Source organism: Palaemon carinicauda, chromosome 45, assembly GCF_036898095.1.
Source record: "Palaemon carinicauda isolate YSFRI2023 chromosome 45, ASM3689809v2, whole genome shotgun sequence".
Lineage (NCBI taxonomy): Eukaryota > Metazoa > Arthropoda > Malacostraca > Decapoda > Palaemonidae > Palaemon > Palaemon carinicauda.
In genome coordinates, this window is record NC_090769.1 from 33,112,082 (window position 1) to 33,126,451 (window position 14,370).

A 14,370-nucleotide genomic window follows, 5' to 3' on the forward strand; every position below is an offset into this window, starting at 1 on the left:
CAGGGGAGAAGTAATGTCGAACGACTTATGGGTTCGAGAGGCCTTGACCAACGAACAGACGTTTTCCCTCTATGGTATCGGGTGTATCTTACCAAGATCTCCCCTACCATAAGACGAGAGAGACGTTGTTTCTCCTCGCCATCCGTAGGCTTTTCGCATAAGAAACCTGTCAAAAGGTTTCGAAGCCCTTAAGCGAAAGTCAGTCCTTTCAGGACAGGTCCAGCGTCCTGGTTACAGCCATTAGGACAGCTCTGACCCTATGCAGTCATCGGATAACTGCTCGCCGCCTAACAAAAGCGTAACACAGACTCCGAAAGTCTTTTTTTGTAGGCAAAGTGTTGCGGTCACAGACGTTACCCTCGTCTATTACCACAACCATTTCCGTTGATCCTTAAGGGGTTATATGGCAAAACATGCAGTATATGCTTGCCTCCCTTATGGAAGACTATTCTGCCGATTAGTCCGTTGAGTCTAGCCGTTTATCTCATCGATATCCTGGCTTTCAGCCAACCTAACGTTCCTTTGTGCTTACTGTTGACGTTGGCGTAGCCTAGTCACGTCAGTCAGGTTGTTTAGAACCACACTCGATGCGGTCTCGTGTGGTTTTTCAGCCGCATTTGGACGTTAGGCCACTGGCTGATACTCCTGTTGACGTTCTAGACGTTCACTAACAATCGGAGTTGACTTGTTTTGACGCTGTGCGTCAACCTCCGCATTCTAGAGTTGTTTTGACTGCTCAGTCTAGGCAGTCAAAGCAGTCTCGAGTGGACGCTGTACGTCCTCACGCACCTGTTGTGGTTGACAGTTCAGTTGTTGACAGTTCACAGACTGTCAAGCAGTTACATGACGTTGCGTTCTGGTCCGCTACTAATGCACCAGTGAGAGACTCAGCTTTTATCGGACAAGGTTCCTGTAGATGAGGAAGTGGCTGTTCTCCCTCCTACTGATATTCCCTTGAGGACTCTGTCAGATGGAGAGGAGCCTTAAGCTGCTTAGCCTCCTATGGACTTTAATTAAATCATGATGATTTTTTTTTAAGGATCTTCGTCCGGATCTTGTAACTGCTGCTCCTCGTTCGCCTAAACGTCAGAGCTTACACTAGGCCTAGCTACTTCGAAGCCGTTGTTTTTAAGCTAGTGCTCTCTCGCTCTCCTAGAGAGCGTTACGTTGGCTAGGCGACTGGTTTTTCACCAGGAGGAGTTTGGGGGATACAGCCTTTGCTTTCCCTTCTTTTAAACTGGTTTATAGAGCGAGAGTCTGATAGGACACGAGAGAAGTTCTCGGCTTGGGAGTTCATGCCTCTGCCCAGATAGACTTCTCAATTCTGGTAGACTCTCCCTGGCGCCTAGCCAGGAGACGCTCCAAGTTGTTTACAGGTCAACTTCTCAGCTGTTGTCGAGCCTTTGAAGTTTTGCTGTACTATTATGTCACGCATAACAAGGCTTTCAGGGATGGTAAACGGTTCCGCCTCAGTCGCTAACCCCGTCTGTTGCCACACCTGCTCCCGTAGACCCTAAATGGGCTTTGCTGCAAGACATGCAGTCCAAGCTTGCGTCCTTGATAGAGGACTTAAATGCGGAGAAGAACCTTCTGGCCAACAACCTTCCAACCGGTCGGTTGTGCGCCCTGTTGACGCTGAGGTAACCTACTCGCGTCTGCCAGTTGAGGTGGTTCCTCCACCGATGCGACCCAGTGTGGGTTGCCAGCCGCACGGTGACGTTAAGCGACGCTCGGAGGGGTTGTTGACGTTCAGGACGTTCAACAACCAGCAGAGGTGACTTGTTGTGACGCAGTGCGTCAACCTCAGCAACCCGGTAGGGTGTTGACTGCACAACCCAGACGGTCTAGACAGTTTCGGGTTGACGCTGTGCTTCCTCGCGCACCCATGGTTGTTGACAGTTCACAGACTGTGCAGCAGTTCCATGATATTGCGTCCGGCTCCGTCACGCATCCACCAGTGCGACCGGATTCAGCGAGTCAGACGTTGCCCACTCCGTTGCCGTTTCCTCATCAGTTTCGGATGAGGAACCCTCTGATGAGGACGTTGCTGAACAAGACGATCAGCCCCCAGCCCTGCTATCCATCCAGAAGATGCTGAAGAAGGAACGCTGCTCAGTCAGGCTGTGGATGAGTCTGGTAGGGATGCTGTCATCCGTGGATCAATTTGTGTCACTAGGAAGACTACACCTCCGTCCTCTTCTATACCATCTAGCTTTTCACTGGAAAAAGGACAAGACGCTAGAAGCGGTCTCGATCCCGGTTTCCGAAAAGATAAAGTCTTGTCTGACTTGGTGAAAGGACTATATCAACCTAAGAGAGGGTCTTCCCCTGACTGTTCAGACTCCCAACCACGTTCTCTTCTCGGACGCATCGGACGTAGGCTGGGGTGCGACATTAGACGGTCGGGAATGCTCGGGAATATGGAACTCGAGTCAAAGGACAATGCATTTCAACTGCAAGGAGCTACTGGCAGTACGTCTGGCCTGGAAAAGCTTCAGGTCTCTCCTTCAAGGCAAAGTGGTGGAGGTGAACTCGGACAACACCACGGCTTTGGCGTACATCTCCAAGCAAGGAGGGACCTACTCTCTGACGTTGTACGAGATCGCAAGGGACCTCCTCACCTGGTCAAAAGGTCTAGACATATCACTAGTAACGAGGTTCATCCAAGGCAACTTGAATGTCATGGCAGATTGTCTCAGTCGGAAGGGACAAATAATTCCAACAGAATGGACCCTCCACAAGGATGTATGCAAGAGACTTTGGGCCACCTGGGGCCAGCCAACCATAGATCTCTTCGCAACCTCGATGACCAAGAGGCTCCCAATTTTTTGCTCACCAATCCCGGACCCAGCAGCAGTTCATATAGATGCCTTTCTCCTAGATTGGTCACATCTAGATCTATATGCATTCCCTCCGTTCAAGATTGTCAACAAGGTACTGCAGATGTTCGCCTCTCACGAAGGGACAAGGTTGACGCTAGTTGCTTCCCTCTGGCCCGCGAGAGAATGGTTCACCGAGGTACTTCGATGGCTAGTAGACGTTCCCAGAACACTTCCCCTAAGGGTGGACCTTCTACGTCAGCCACACGTAAAGAAGGTACACCAAGGCCTCCACGCTCTTCGTCTGAATGCCTTCAGACTATCGAAAGACTCTCGAGAGCTAGAAGCTTTTCGAAGGAGGCAGCCAGAGCGATTGCTAGAGCAAGGAGAACATCCACCCTTAGAGTCTACCAATCGAAGTGGGAAATCTTCCGAAACTGGTGCAAGTCAGTATCCGTATCCTCGACCAGTACCTCTGTAACTCAAATAGCTGACTTCCTCTTATATCTGAGGAAAGAACGATCTCTTTCAGCTCCCACTATCAAGGGTTACAGAAGCATGTTGGCATCAGTCTTCCGTCACAGAGGCTTAGATCTTTCCAACAATAAAGATCTACAGGACCTCCTTAAGTCTTTTGAGACCACGAAGGAGCGTCGTTTGGTTACACCTGGTTGGAATTTAGACGTGGTACTAAGATTCCTTATGTCAGACAGGTTCGAACCGCTACAATCAGCCTCCCTGAAAGATCTCACCTTAAAGACTTTTCCTGGTATGCTTAGCCACCGCTAAAAGAGTCAGTGAGATTCATCCCAAGAACATCGGATTCTCATCCGAAACGGCTACATGTTCTACAACTTGGTTTTCTAGCCAAAAACGAGCTGCCTTCTCGGCCTTGGCCAATATCGTTCGATATTCCAAACTTATCGTATGGTTGGAAATGAACTAGAAAGAGTCTTATGCCGTGTAAGAGCTCTTAAGTTCTATTTAAAACGAACTAAACCTTTACGAGGCCCGTCTGAAGCTTTATGGTGTTCAGTTAAGAAACCATCTTTGCCTATGTCAAAGAATGCTTTATCCTATATTATCAGACTGTTAATACGAGAAGCTCATTCCCATCTGAATGAGGAAGACCAAGCTTTGCTGAAGGTAAGGACACACGAAGTTAGAGCTGTCGCAACTTCCGTGGCCTTTAAACAAAATAGATCTCTGCAAAGTATAATCGACGCAACCTATTGGAAAAGCAAGTCAGTGTTCGCGTCTTTTTATCTTAAGAATGTCCAGTCTCTTTACGAGAACTGCTACACTCTGGGACCATTTGTAGCAACGAGTGCAGTAGTGGGTGAGGGCTCAACCACTACAATTCCCTAATTCCATAACCTTTTTAATCTTTCTCTTGAAATGTTTTATTATTGTTTTTGGGTTGTCCGGAAGGCTAAGAAGCCTTTCGCATCCTACTTGATTTGGCGGGTGGTCAAAGTCATTTCTTGAGAAGCGCCTAGATTAGAGGTTTTGATGAGGTCCTGTTGTATGGGTTGCAACCCTTGATACTTCAGCTCCTAGGGGTCGCTCAGCATCCTAAGAGGATCGCGAGGCTCCGTAAGGAAGACGTACTTAAAAAGGCAGAGTAATTGTTCAAGTCGACTTCCTTACCAGGTACTTATTTATTTTATGTTTGTTATTTTGAATAACTGCTAAAATGAAATAAAAAATCCTTAGCTCATAATAATGTAAACAATTATTGCTGGTCTCTACCCACCCCCCTGGGTGTGATTCAGCTTATATAATCACCGGCTAAGTTTAATATTGAAAAATGTTATTTTTATAATAAAATAAATTTTTGAATATACTTACCCGGTGATTATATATTAAAGGACCTTCCCTTCCTCCCCAATAGAGACCCAGTGGACCGAGGAGAAAATTGAGTTCTGTGTTTACATTGAGTACTGAGTACCTGCCCGACAGATGGCGCTGTTGATGTACACCCCCTACCTGCATAGCGATCGCTGGCGGATTTTTAACGTAGAGTTTTCTGTCGAGCAACAGAGTTGCAGCTTATATAATCACCGGGTAAGTATATTCAAAAATTTATTTTATTATAAAAATAACATTTTATCAAATTACTCATTACTGGTGTGGATGTTTACTGTGCATGCTATATAAGATATTTCCAGTTCTCACCATCCTTTTGTTCTTTCCAGACTATACCATCTACTGAGATGTACTACAATTAACTGTCATGTCTGACACTTAATTTGTAAGGCACAATACTATACAGTGTTCTTAAAGTTTTATTTGTACTGTAATCAAACTGTGAAATTGATGAATCATTGGAACTTCAGATGTTCAAATTTGGTGCAAGTGCTTTTTGCTGAGCAGGCTGACAAAAGTATCACTTTATAGTTCATCCGTTACTTATTTATTCAGTATAGTTATTTATCTTCATAAGTTTTAGTTTATTATATTTTTAAAGTTTATTTTTTACTTCTTTATTTCCTCCAGTGTGTAACATTCTCCTTTACCAACTAGAGTGTCAGTTTGGCTTATAATAATAATAATAATAATAATAATAATTAAACAGATGCCATCTTTACCTAGTATAGCACCTTTCTAGTACAATAGTTCTAAATAAAAAATACAGTACTGCACGCATATGACAGTGCACTTCATACCAAAGGATTATGATATGTAAAGCATTGGTTTGTATTTACATGACTGAATAAACTAATTCTACTATACAGTAGTACATATTGCAAATTCTTATACAGTAAGAAAGCTTAAACACTTAAAATATAGACAAGTAATTGAGACTTCTTGTTAAATTAAACAGTACCTGACATTTATATAATAAAGTTTCTTTCGGGTGGTGTTTATTAATGTGGTTTTTGAAATGACGTGAGCGTGAACTTTCATATTGACAAGATACATGGGGACACTTGAAGGGTTTGATGAGAAAGTGGACCCATTTATGACGGCGTACAGTAGTTGGATCTTTATACCAATGCCCACACAACTCACACTGATGTGGTTTTTCTCCTGTATGTTTTCTGAAAATGAATAAGAATGAAATTAAGATTAGAATTTACGATTTTTTAATTTTCATAAGTACTATTTTATTTGTAAAACTAATTACTAGCTTACAAAATATATACTGAAATTTATTTTTTCAATACTCATTTATACTGCATGTGAAAAAAAGGGATTTTGACGAAGGAAAAATCTATTTCTGGGTGAGGAACCTGTGTTGCCCAGTGAAATGCTCCTTATAGCACCATTTCAAAGGTATAAATACTGCTAAATATACCAGAGAAAAAGTTGCAGGGAATGCTAGAAATATATTCAGCTCGCTCACCCCTAAAGGGTGTTGGTATTAAAACTGGGGCGAGTGATACCACTACCAGAGATCCCTTTCCTATTAGACTTCTCCCTCCTCAAAGTCCCCCGTTACTACGAGGTGTGGTTCACTAAAAATATGAAAACCAGGTATTTACTTTTCAGGAAGACCTCCCCACAACAGGTAACTAGGATCCTATCGTGGGAGATTGAAGTGCCAACATTCCCATGGCAACAGGTCAGAAACCTACGATGTTGTGGTTCGTCAACCATCACATGATTTTAAGTTTAGATCATTTTTATATACCCAACACACACACCCATACACACACAGAGAGAGAGAGAGAGAGAGAGAGAGAGAGTGAGAGTGAGAGTGAGAGTGAGTGTGAGTGTGAGTGTGAGTGTGAGTGTGTGTGTGTGTGTGTGTGTGTGTGTGTTCCTATGACTGGCCAGACAGTACTGCATTGGATCCTTCTCTCTGGTTACGGTTCAAGTGAGTTATGATTTCCTATGACTGGCCAGACAGTACTACATTGGATCCTTCTCTCTGGTTACGGTTCACTTTCCCTTTCCCTACACATACACCGAATTAGTCTAGCCTATTCTTTACTGATTCTCCTCTGTCCTCATAAACCTGACAACAATGAGATAACCAAACAATTCTTCACCTAAGAGGTTAACTACTGCACTGTAATTGGTCAGTGGATACTTTCCTCTTGGTTATGGTAGAAGAGACTATTTAGCTATGGTAAGCAGCTCTCCTAGGAAAAGGACACTCCAAAATCAAACCATTGTTCTCTGGTCTTGGGTAGTGCCATAGCCTCTGTACCATGGTCTTCCATTGTCTTGGGTTATAGTTCTCTTGCTGGAGGGTACACGCAGGCCCACTATTCTATCTAATTTCTCATCTTGTTATGTTAAAGTTTCTATAGTTTATATAAGATACATTTATTTTAATGTTTTTACCGTTCTTAAAATAAGAATAAGAGCCAGTCATACCTTTTCATTCACTCAGACTAAAACCGGGTAACAATACCCTCAACCTTCTGCTACTTGTCTAATAAAGAGCTTGAGGTATTATACCAGCTGTTGTGCAGCCACCACAGGGCTGATGGAGAACATATTGAGCCTCCTGTGTCTCGCCTTGCTGGTAGTGGGCTGTGAATGTATATTGACATTTCCACACCTCAGCCTGTAGAACCTGCGTCACTGAAAAGTTTCTTTTGAAGGCCAAGGACGTAGCTACGCCCCTGAGATCATGGGCTCTGGGGGCAAAGTGAAGGAGGAGGGTCTGGATTCAGAGCATGGTCTATGACCCTGTGAATCCAAGCAGAGACGGTATTCTTGATGACCCTCCTCTTGTTCCTCCCTGTGCTGACGAATAGCGAGAGTAAGAGATGATTAGGGTCATCAGTTACGGAGTGGAGACTCGAAATCCGGAAGGAGTCGTATCAGGGTTCCGCCACCCCTGGATTCCGAGTCTTGGCAACAAACTCGGGGACGAATCGGAACGATACCTCTCCCTATCCCCTCGAATGGACGATGTCGTATGAGAGACCATGAAGTTCACTGACCCGTTTGGCCGAAGCCAAAGCTAGCAGGAACACCGTCTTCCAAGTCAGATGGTGACCTGTTGGTTCATAGGGAGGTCTCTTCAGAGACCTGAGAACTCGAACCACGTTCCATGGGGGAGGTCCCACTTTGGACTGAGGACAGGTAAGTTTTTTAACTTCGTATGAGTAGGGAAAGTTCTTGCGTTAAGGAAATGTCCCTTCCATTCAGTCTAAGGCTAAGCCATAGCCTTTTAACGCTGAGACTGAAAGGCGCATTCTTCACGCAAATACACGAGGAACTCCGCTATTGCTGGAATAGTGACATCGAGAGGAGAGATACCCCTTCCTCGACACCAACCACGGAAGATGTTCAACTTTGCCTGGTAGACTGCTGCTGATGACTTCCGCAGGTATCCAGACATCCTGTTCGTAACTTATTGCGAAAATCCTCTTAGTGAAGAGATACTGGATAGTCTTCACACGTGAAGTCGTCGCGAAGCTACGGCTTTGTGGAAGATGCTGGGATGTGGTTGTCTGAGTAGATTGTGTCATGGAAGAAGTTCTCTTGGAGACTCCGTGAGGAGTTACGGAAGGTCCGAAACAATTCCGCATGATGCCATAGCAGGGCTATGAGGGTCATTGAGAGGTTGAATGATGTTCTGGCCTTGTTGAGCATCCTCCTCATCAGACAGAACGGGGGGAAAGACGTAGACGTCGATGTTGTCCCACCGTTGCTGGAATACATCTTGCCAGAGGGCCTTGGGGTCTGGGACTGGGGAACAGTGCAATGGGGGCCTGAAGATCAGGGCCATTGAAAAGAGATCCACTGTCGGCGAACCCCACAAAGGCTGGACTTTGTTGGCTACTAGATGATCCAAAGACCACTCAGTACTCACTATCTGAGATGACCTGCTCAGGTTGTCGGTGAGCATATTCCTCTTGCCTGAAAAGAAGCGTGCCGAGTGGTATCAAGTGAATCTCGGCCCACCTCAGTATCTCTCCTGCTAGATGGGATAGGGGCTGCGAAAAAGTACCTCCTCGCTAGTTGATGTAAGCCACTACTGTGGCTTTGCTCATCACCATCACAAAATGGCCCGCCAGAAACTGATGGAACTGTAGTAGGTCCAGAAAAATGACCATTTCTAGGAGATTTATGTGGAGGTATTTTTCTGACTGACCAGAGGGCTGAGATCGTGTGGTGCATCACGTGAGTACCCCACCCTTTTTTTTTTTGAAGCGTCTGAGAACAGCAGTAAATCAGGGGGGAGGACATGAAGATCTACTCCCTTTCGCAGATTCTCGTCTGACAGCCACCATTCGAAGACCGTCTGTTCTGCTGGTCCCATGGGGATCAGGGTGTCCGGGGAGTTGAAGGCTTGATTCCACCTGGACTCCAGTCACCACTGGAGAGATCGAATGTTGAAGTGGCCGTGGGAACTAGACGCGCCAGATATGATAGGTGGCTAACGAGACGTAGCCACTGGAAGTTCTTCTCGTCTGAGAAAGGGTCTTGCGACCTTTCTCAGCCTCATTATCGTTATCTGATTGGAAGGCTTTGTGGAGATTGGTGTCTATAATTATGGATAGGTACACCAGTCTTTACTTGGGCAGCAGGGAGGACTTCTTGAGATTTAACATGATCCCCAGATCTTGACAAAGCCTCAGAAGTTTGTCTCAGTGTTTAAAAAGGGTTGACACCGAGTCTGCTAGGATTAGCCAGTCATCCAGATAACAGAGACAGATGCCTATCCTGTGTGCCCAAGATGACACTAGGGCGAACACTCTGGTGAAGACTTAGGGTGCTGTGGAAAGATTGAAGCACAGTACCTTAAACTGGTATTTCCTGTTGTCTAAGCTTAATCTTAAGTACTTCCTTGAAGACGGATGGATTGGGATCTGGAAGTATGCGTCCTTTAGGGGGGGGAGGTAGCAACACCGTCTCTTGAGGACTGAGGTTGACCAGGTGTTAAAGGGAAAGGGCCTCTGCTACTACTCGATCTTCTCTCGGAAGAGAACGAATGAGCAGGAGCTTTGGAGGAATGTCGGGAAGCAGATGATGTCCTGGGTTTCTTCTGCTTTGAAGAAACCTTAGAAGGAGAAGAATTCCACTTAGACTTCTTCCGCCATCGTCCAAACCTTTCCCACTGGGAGGCAGACCCCTGACACTCGCTACACTTGTTATCACTGCACCGTTGACCTCTGCAGAAGGGACAAAGGGTGCGAGGATCAGTGTCCTCGGCAGATATGAAGGTACCACAGTGCCCGCCCTCAAGTCCAGGGAAGGTACGCATGGTCGGCAGAAGTCAACACACACTGAAAAAGAAAAAGCACAAAAAGCATTAATGGCAGTCCAATATTTGGTGAGGATGAAGAGTGGCAATGACCATCCACCATCTGAGCCAAAAGCAAAGTGAGCTCAATCACAAGTGTATGAGTGGAAGGGGCAGCAAACTACTCTCCCCCCCCCTCGCTAACTAGCGGGATGGGTAGTTAGCCCTCGCTAAATTTTAATGGCTCGTCCTTTCAGCTTCGCCGAAAGTAATACCCCTTAGAAATAGCGTAGGTTCATATTCCAGTTACAGAACAAATAATATTTATGTTGGAGGGTTTTATTTTATATGGAAATTGTGTAGAAATCACCTGTTATAAATATAAAATGCAAGAACACTTCATGACCACCACCAGTAGGCTGTAGGAAAGAAGTTTATTATGACAGCTCCTGACGCTTGTACACAAGCATGCACTGTTGCTATCTATTTTCTGTACACATTTTCGAGTAGCACCTGGCCTCACTAAGATACAAATTTTGTGTTCCTTGCATGACACAGTGAGTTTTAGCAAATATTTCTGTGAAATAAATTTTGGAAGATGCACAATCGCATCGTTGGGTAACTTTGATGAAAAAATTTAATACCGCTGAATTACGTCATTGGATCCCCAGATGGTTGAATTACATGTACAACTATCCATGCATTCAAGATCATGTGTTAGTCAATTCTATGAATTACAGACACAGAATTATACTAAATAAAAAACATGAAAACTGGATTTCATAGGATCTCCTCCTCTTTTCTTCACTTTTAGTGGTTCCCGGTCACAACTAACATCTGTATCGGCTCAAAATACTGAAGTATTAGAGTAAGCAGTAGGACAACCTAGCAAAAAGACTGAACAATACTGTATCGTGTCACGGGGGAATCTTTTAAAGTACCAAATGGTGGTTAATGTGATTTATATATTCAAGGTAAAAGCGTTCTTGCTTTAAAAGTAATAGGACCATAAATTCCAGTTAAGTAATGAAAAGAAATAAGAATATAAAAATTAGTTTACTTTTATCATCATCATACTTATCATCAGTAAATGATGTGTAGTGTACCATATGCTTTATAATGGCTATGGACTACAGATCATTCTATTATTCATCTATCTATCATAATATTCCCCTCTGATGGTCCAGCACTTTGCTGCAGTAGAGGGGCTTGAGTGTCTCAATGATGGGCTGGGCAATGGCGGTGGGGTAGTTTATCCACCCTGGCAGGCTCAACCATACCGCTAAGGCCAGTTCTGAGAGACCAGACCAAGACTGGACCCCTATAGGCCTTCTCCTTTATTTTAAGATAGGCAAAGGCTAGGAGAAGGAAAACTCCAAAATCAAACCAAACAAGACCCCAACGGCGGAGCTTCCCAGCACCGGCAGAAGAGGGCAATGCCTGTCGGGCAGGCAACAAGGCGGGCCTTGACATAACAAGAACCCGGCAGCCCGATGCAACCAACATCGGAGAAGCCGCCTGTCTCATATGTCTTGAGCCGCGGTGAAAACGATGTGGGCCAAGTGTGTGAGCGTGGCTGTTGCAAAGCCACGACCACCCAAAACAATATACCCAGCTACTGGCATTCTGTCGTTTCCTCCACCCTTCTTCATCTTTTCATAGATAGGAGGCTGATGGCTAACGACAGAACCCAATACTCGGACATGAGTGGGCACCGACGACGACGATCACAATATTACTATTAAATCTATTATGTACACACAGTTTCATACAGCTAACCACATACATACATACTACATATTGCACAATCTCAAAAATGTAAAGTATGGAATTATTTCTTGAAGTATGAATACAAAATGGCCAAACTCACTTTTCAATACCATTTACTATTGGCAACAGCAGATATTAGTTTTCTAAAATAAAATTATATGGAACCAAATAAATAAACTTTATAATTTTCATTTTTTAAAAAGGCAAAAATCTAATGTTAATACTGTACTGAATTATGATTACCTGTACCATTAAAGGATAGAGAAATGAGAGACAAAAGTCATACAAAGTGTAGGATTTGGAAAGCTGAAGTAATACAGTTAAATAAGTAGAAAGAAAAATAAAGTAGCTATTGTACCTTAAATGCAGTCCCAAATCATATTTCCTTATGCATTTGTAGGGGCAATGTGGACAGCTGTGGCGTTTTACCTTTAAGTGAATCTGCAAGGAGAAAAAGAACATTTATTAAAGTATGCTGTAATTGGAAAAATTCCCTTTAACTCGACAAATGGCTTTCGTGCACACACGGTGTTCCATACTATTCATAAATAGGGAAAAAAATAGTGTACCATACTATTCATAAATAGGGAAAAAAATCAAATGCTTTCTATAAAAGAAAATCATGTTTGCTTATTACAAAACCAGTATTTTCTTCAGAAAATTGAAAAAAATTACTGGTTTCATTGTTATCAATTAATCATTCTACAAGTTGAAGGTTTGTGAGATTTAGATTTCAGCCAAGCAGCACAGCCCAGAAAATGTCTTTTTTTGTGTCGCCTAGATCTCTGCTTTAATATAAAAATAACGTTTTTTTTCTAAAATAGTTTTTGTGTAACTGAAGATGCCTGTGAATCTTATAATTGAATATAGTATTTCTCTGAACACTTGGGCAAATTATGATTTGCAGTACACTTTATTGCTGTTATTGTTGTTTTTGTTCAATATTAATCCTATTGTATGTAATAATATAGGCCTTTCACTAGAGAATTTGTAACAGTTGATTGTTAAAAAGTTATGATCTTTTAATTAATTTCTGGCATCATGTACATAATTTGTATTTTGTTTTCAGGAGTCATCCTCATCCAGATCGTCATCAGAATCCATAGATGTGTCACTTTTTTTTCATGTTTGTACAGGTTTGCAGCTTACACTCTTCTGTGCATGGGAGTCCACTGACACTTCGGAACCTGACAGTTTTTCCCACATTTGCACGAGATGAAGTCTAAGATGACTTGAGGTACAGGAGAGCCTGTTAACCATTGTACTTCAAGCTTACCACTGTCTTGTGTGCACCAACCATGGCCATCTTGTGAATATGGTACATCTGGAAAAGGAACCAACTGCGTCACCAGACGGAACTCTGGTAGTTGGCTCTGAGCGAGTGTTGTCGAAGGCTGTCCTTGCAAGAAGGTAAATGACCCGAATCTACTGATCCTTTCTTTGTTCGCCAGAGCTGATAAGGAAGTTCATTTATGCAACTAATTTTTTATTCTGGCTGCATATAGATTGCATGTGAACTCCTGCAGGGCATCAAATAATTCATCAGTCACATGCCAATGTTCACCAAGTGTACTGAATGCATTCTGGAAATTCTGGTTCTGTTGCAGGAGTTTCAATCCTTTGAGTTATCCTCGATCAGCAAAAGCACGGACTGAATCACAGCCTGTCCTGTGAATGCATGGAGACCTATTAAGGCGTTGCATATATCATGACCCAGGCTTGCAGCAAGTTTGTTGATACTGATCAGTCTTGATCAGTTTTTCGTTCCACATCTCTTGCGCATTTATTAACCGTTTCTGCATAAAACAAGAGAGATGATCATGACATCTGCCATTTCTGCATAAGGCAAGGGAGATGATCATGACATTTGTGTCCTCTGCAATCAGGACACCAACTTTTATCCAGACTCAGCTGCGTGTTGAGCATGTAACAAGTGTGTGTCAGCTTCATCATGCATGCATTTCAATTCATCAACTTCTGACACTGGATTGGATGTTATCTTGGAGCATCGTTCCTCAAAAGTTACTAAAATCACCTTTTCTTGGAGTTGGTCCCGTCTTTCTTGATTCTCTTGCCAATCGGTGGAAAAGAAGTTGGTCAGTTTGGCTTTGCTCTCAGGGAATGCAAGTAGGCGGCGCCAATTTCAAATTTTGTGACCAGGAATGATTTACGAGAATTATATTCCTCTGTCTGCCCCTCTTTCTGTTCTTTCAGCTGTTTTGATCGACGAAACACTGTAACCGTCAAACACTACATCGATTCGAGAACTTGATGCCGATGTTTGCAGTACAGTTTCGAGAAGGCGCCCAGGCAACTCTTAAGAATGTAATCTGGTCTCCTTGCATTTTGTGTACAATTCCCATGCCATCGGTGATCACAGCTGAAGGTAAGTCAATGTGTTCATCTGAAGTCACTCGTGTTTTTTTGTTTTTTTTCAACGACCACAGTACAGGTCCGAGAGGATGCCGGAGAAGTTCTTTCATGTGCATTTTCCGGCTACTTGCTATCAGCAGCATTCGAAAGAACAGTTGGTAATCAGCTTTCAAGACAGTTATTTTGTTTCCAGATTTAGGTTTTGCTTTTTCTTTCACTGTCAAATGACTTCAGTTGCAACTTTTTCAATGGGTT

The 14,370-nt window shown here is 43.5% G+C and overlaps 1 protein-coding gene and 1 long non-coding RNA gene across 6 annotated transcripts in view; one reads left to right on the top strand and one right to left on the bottom strand.

The window, feature by feature from the left end:
- LOC137634913 (uncharacterized) overlaps positions 1-11,136 on the top strand; it is a 38,453-nt gene extending 27,317 nt beyond the window's left edge. The window contains exon 3 of one of the 2 annotated variants that reach the window (XR_011042583.1): positions 10,787-11,136. This is a non-coding gene — a long non-coding RNA (uncharacterized lncRNA). Of the gene's footprint in view, positions 1-5,017; positions 5,641-10,786 lie in introns of those variants that run through there. The other variant, XR_011042582.1, reaches the window with a different exon arrangement.
- LOC137634912 (uncharacterized) overlaps positions 1-14,370 on the bottom strand; it is a 135,771-nt gene that overhangs the window by 10,458 nt on the left and 110,943 nt on the right. For all 4 annotated transcript variants that reach the window (XM_068367459.1, XM_068367462.1, XM_068367458.1 and 1 more), the window contains 2 exons: positions 12,101-12,183; positions 5,650-5,863 (listed from right to left, as the gene is read on the bottom strand). In XM_068367459.1, the coding sequence (XP_068223560.1) occupies positions 5,650-5,863; positions 12,101-12,183 (297 nt within the window). The remainder of the gene's footprint in view (positions 1-5,649; positions 5,864-12,100; positions 12,184-14,370) is intronic.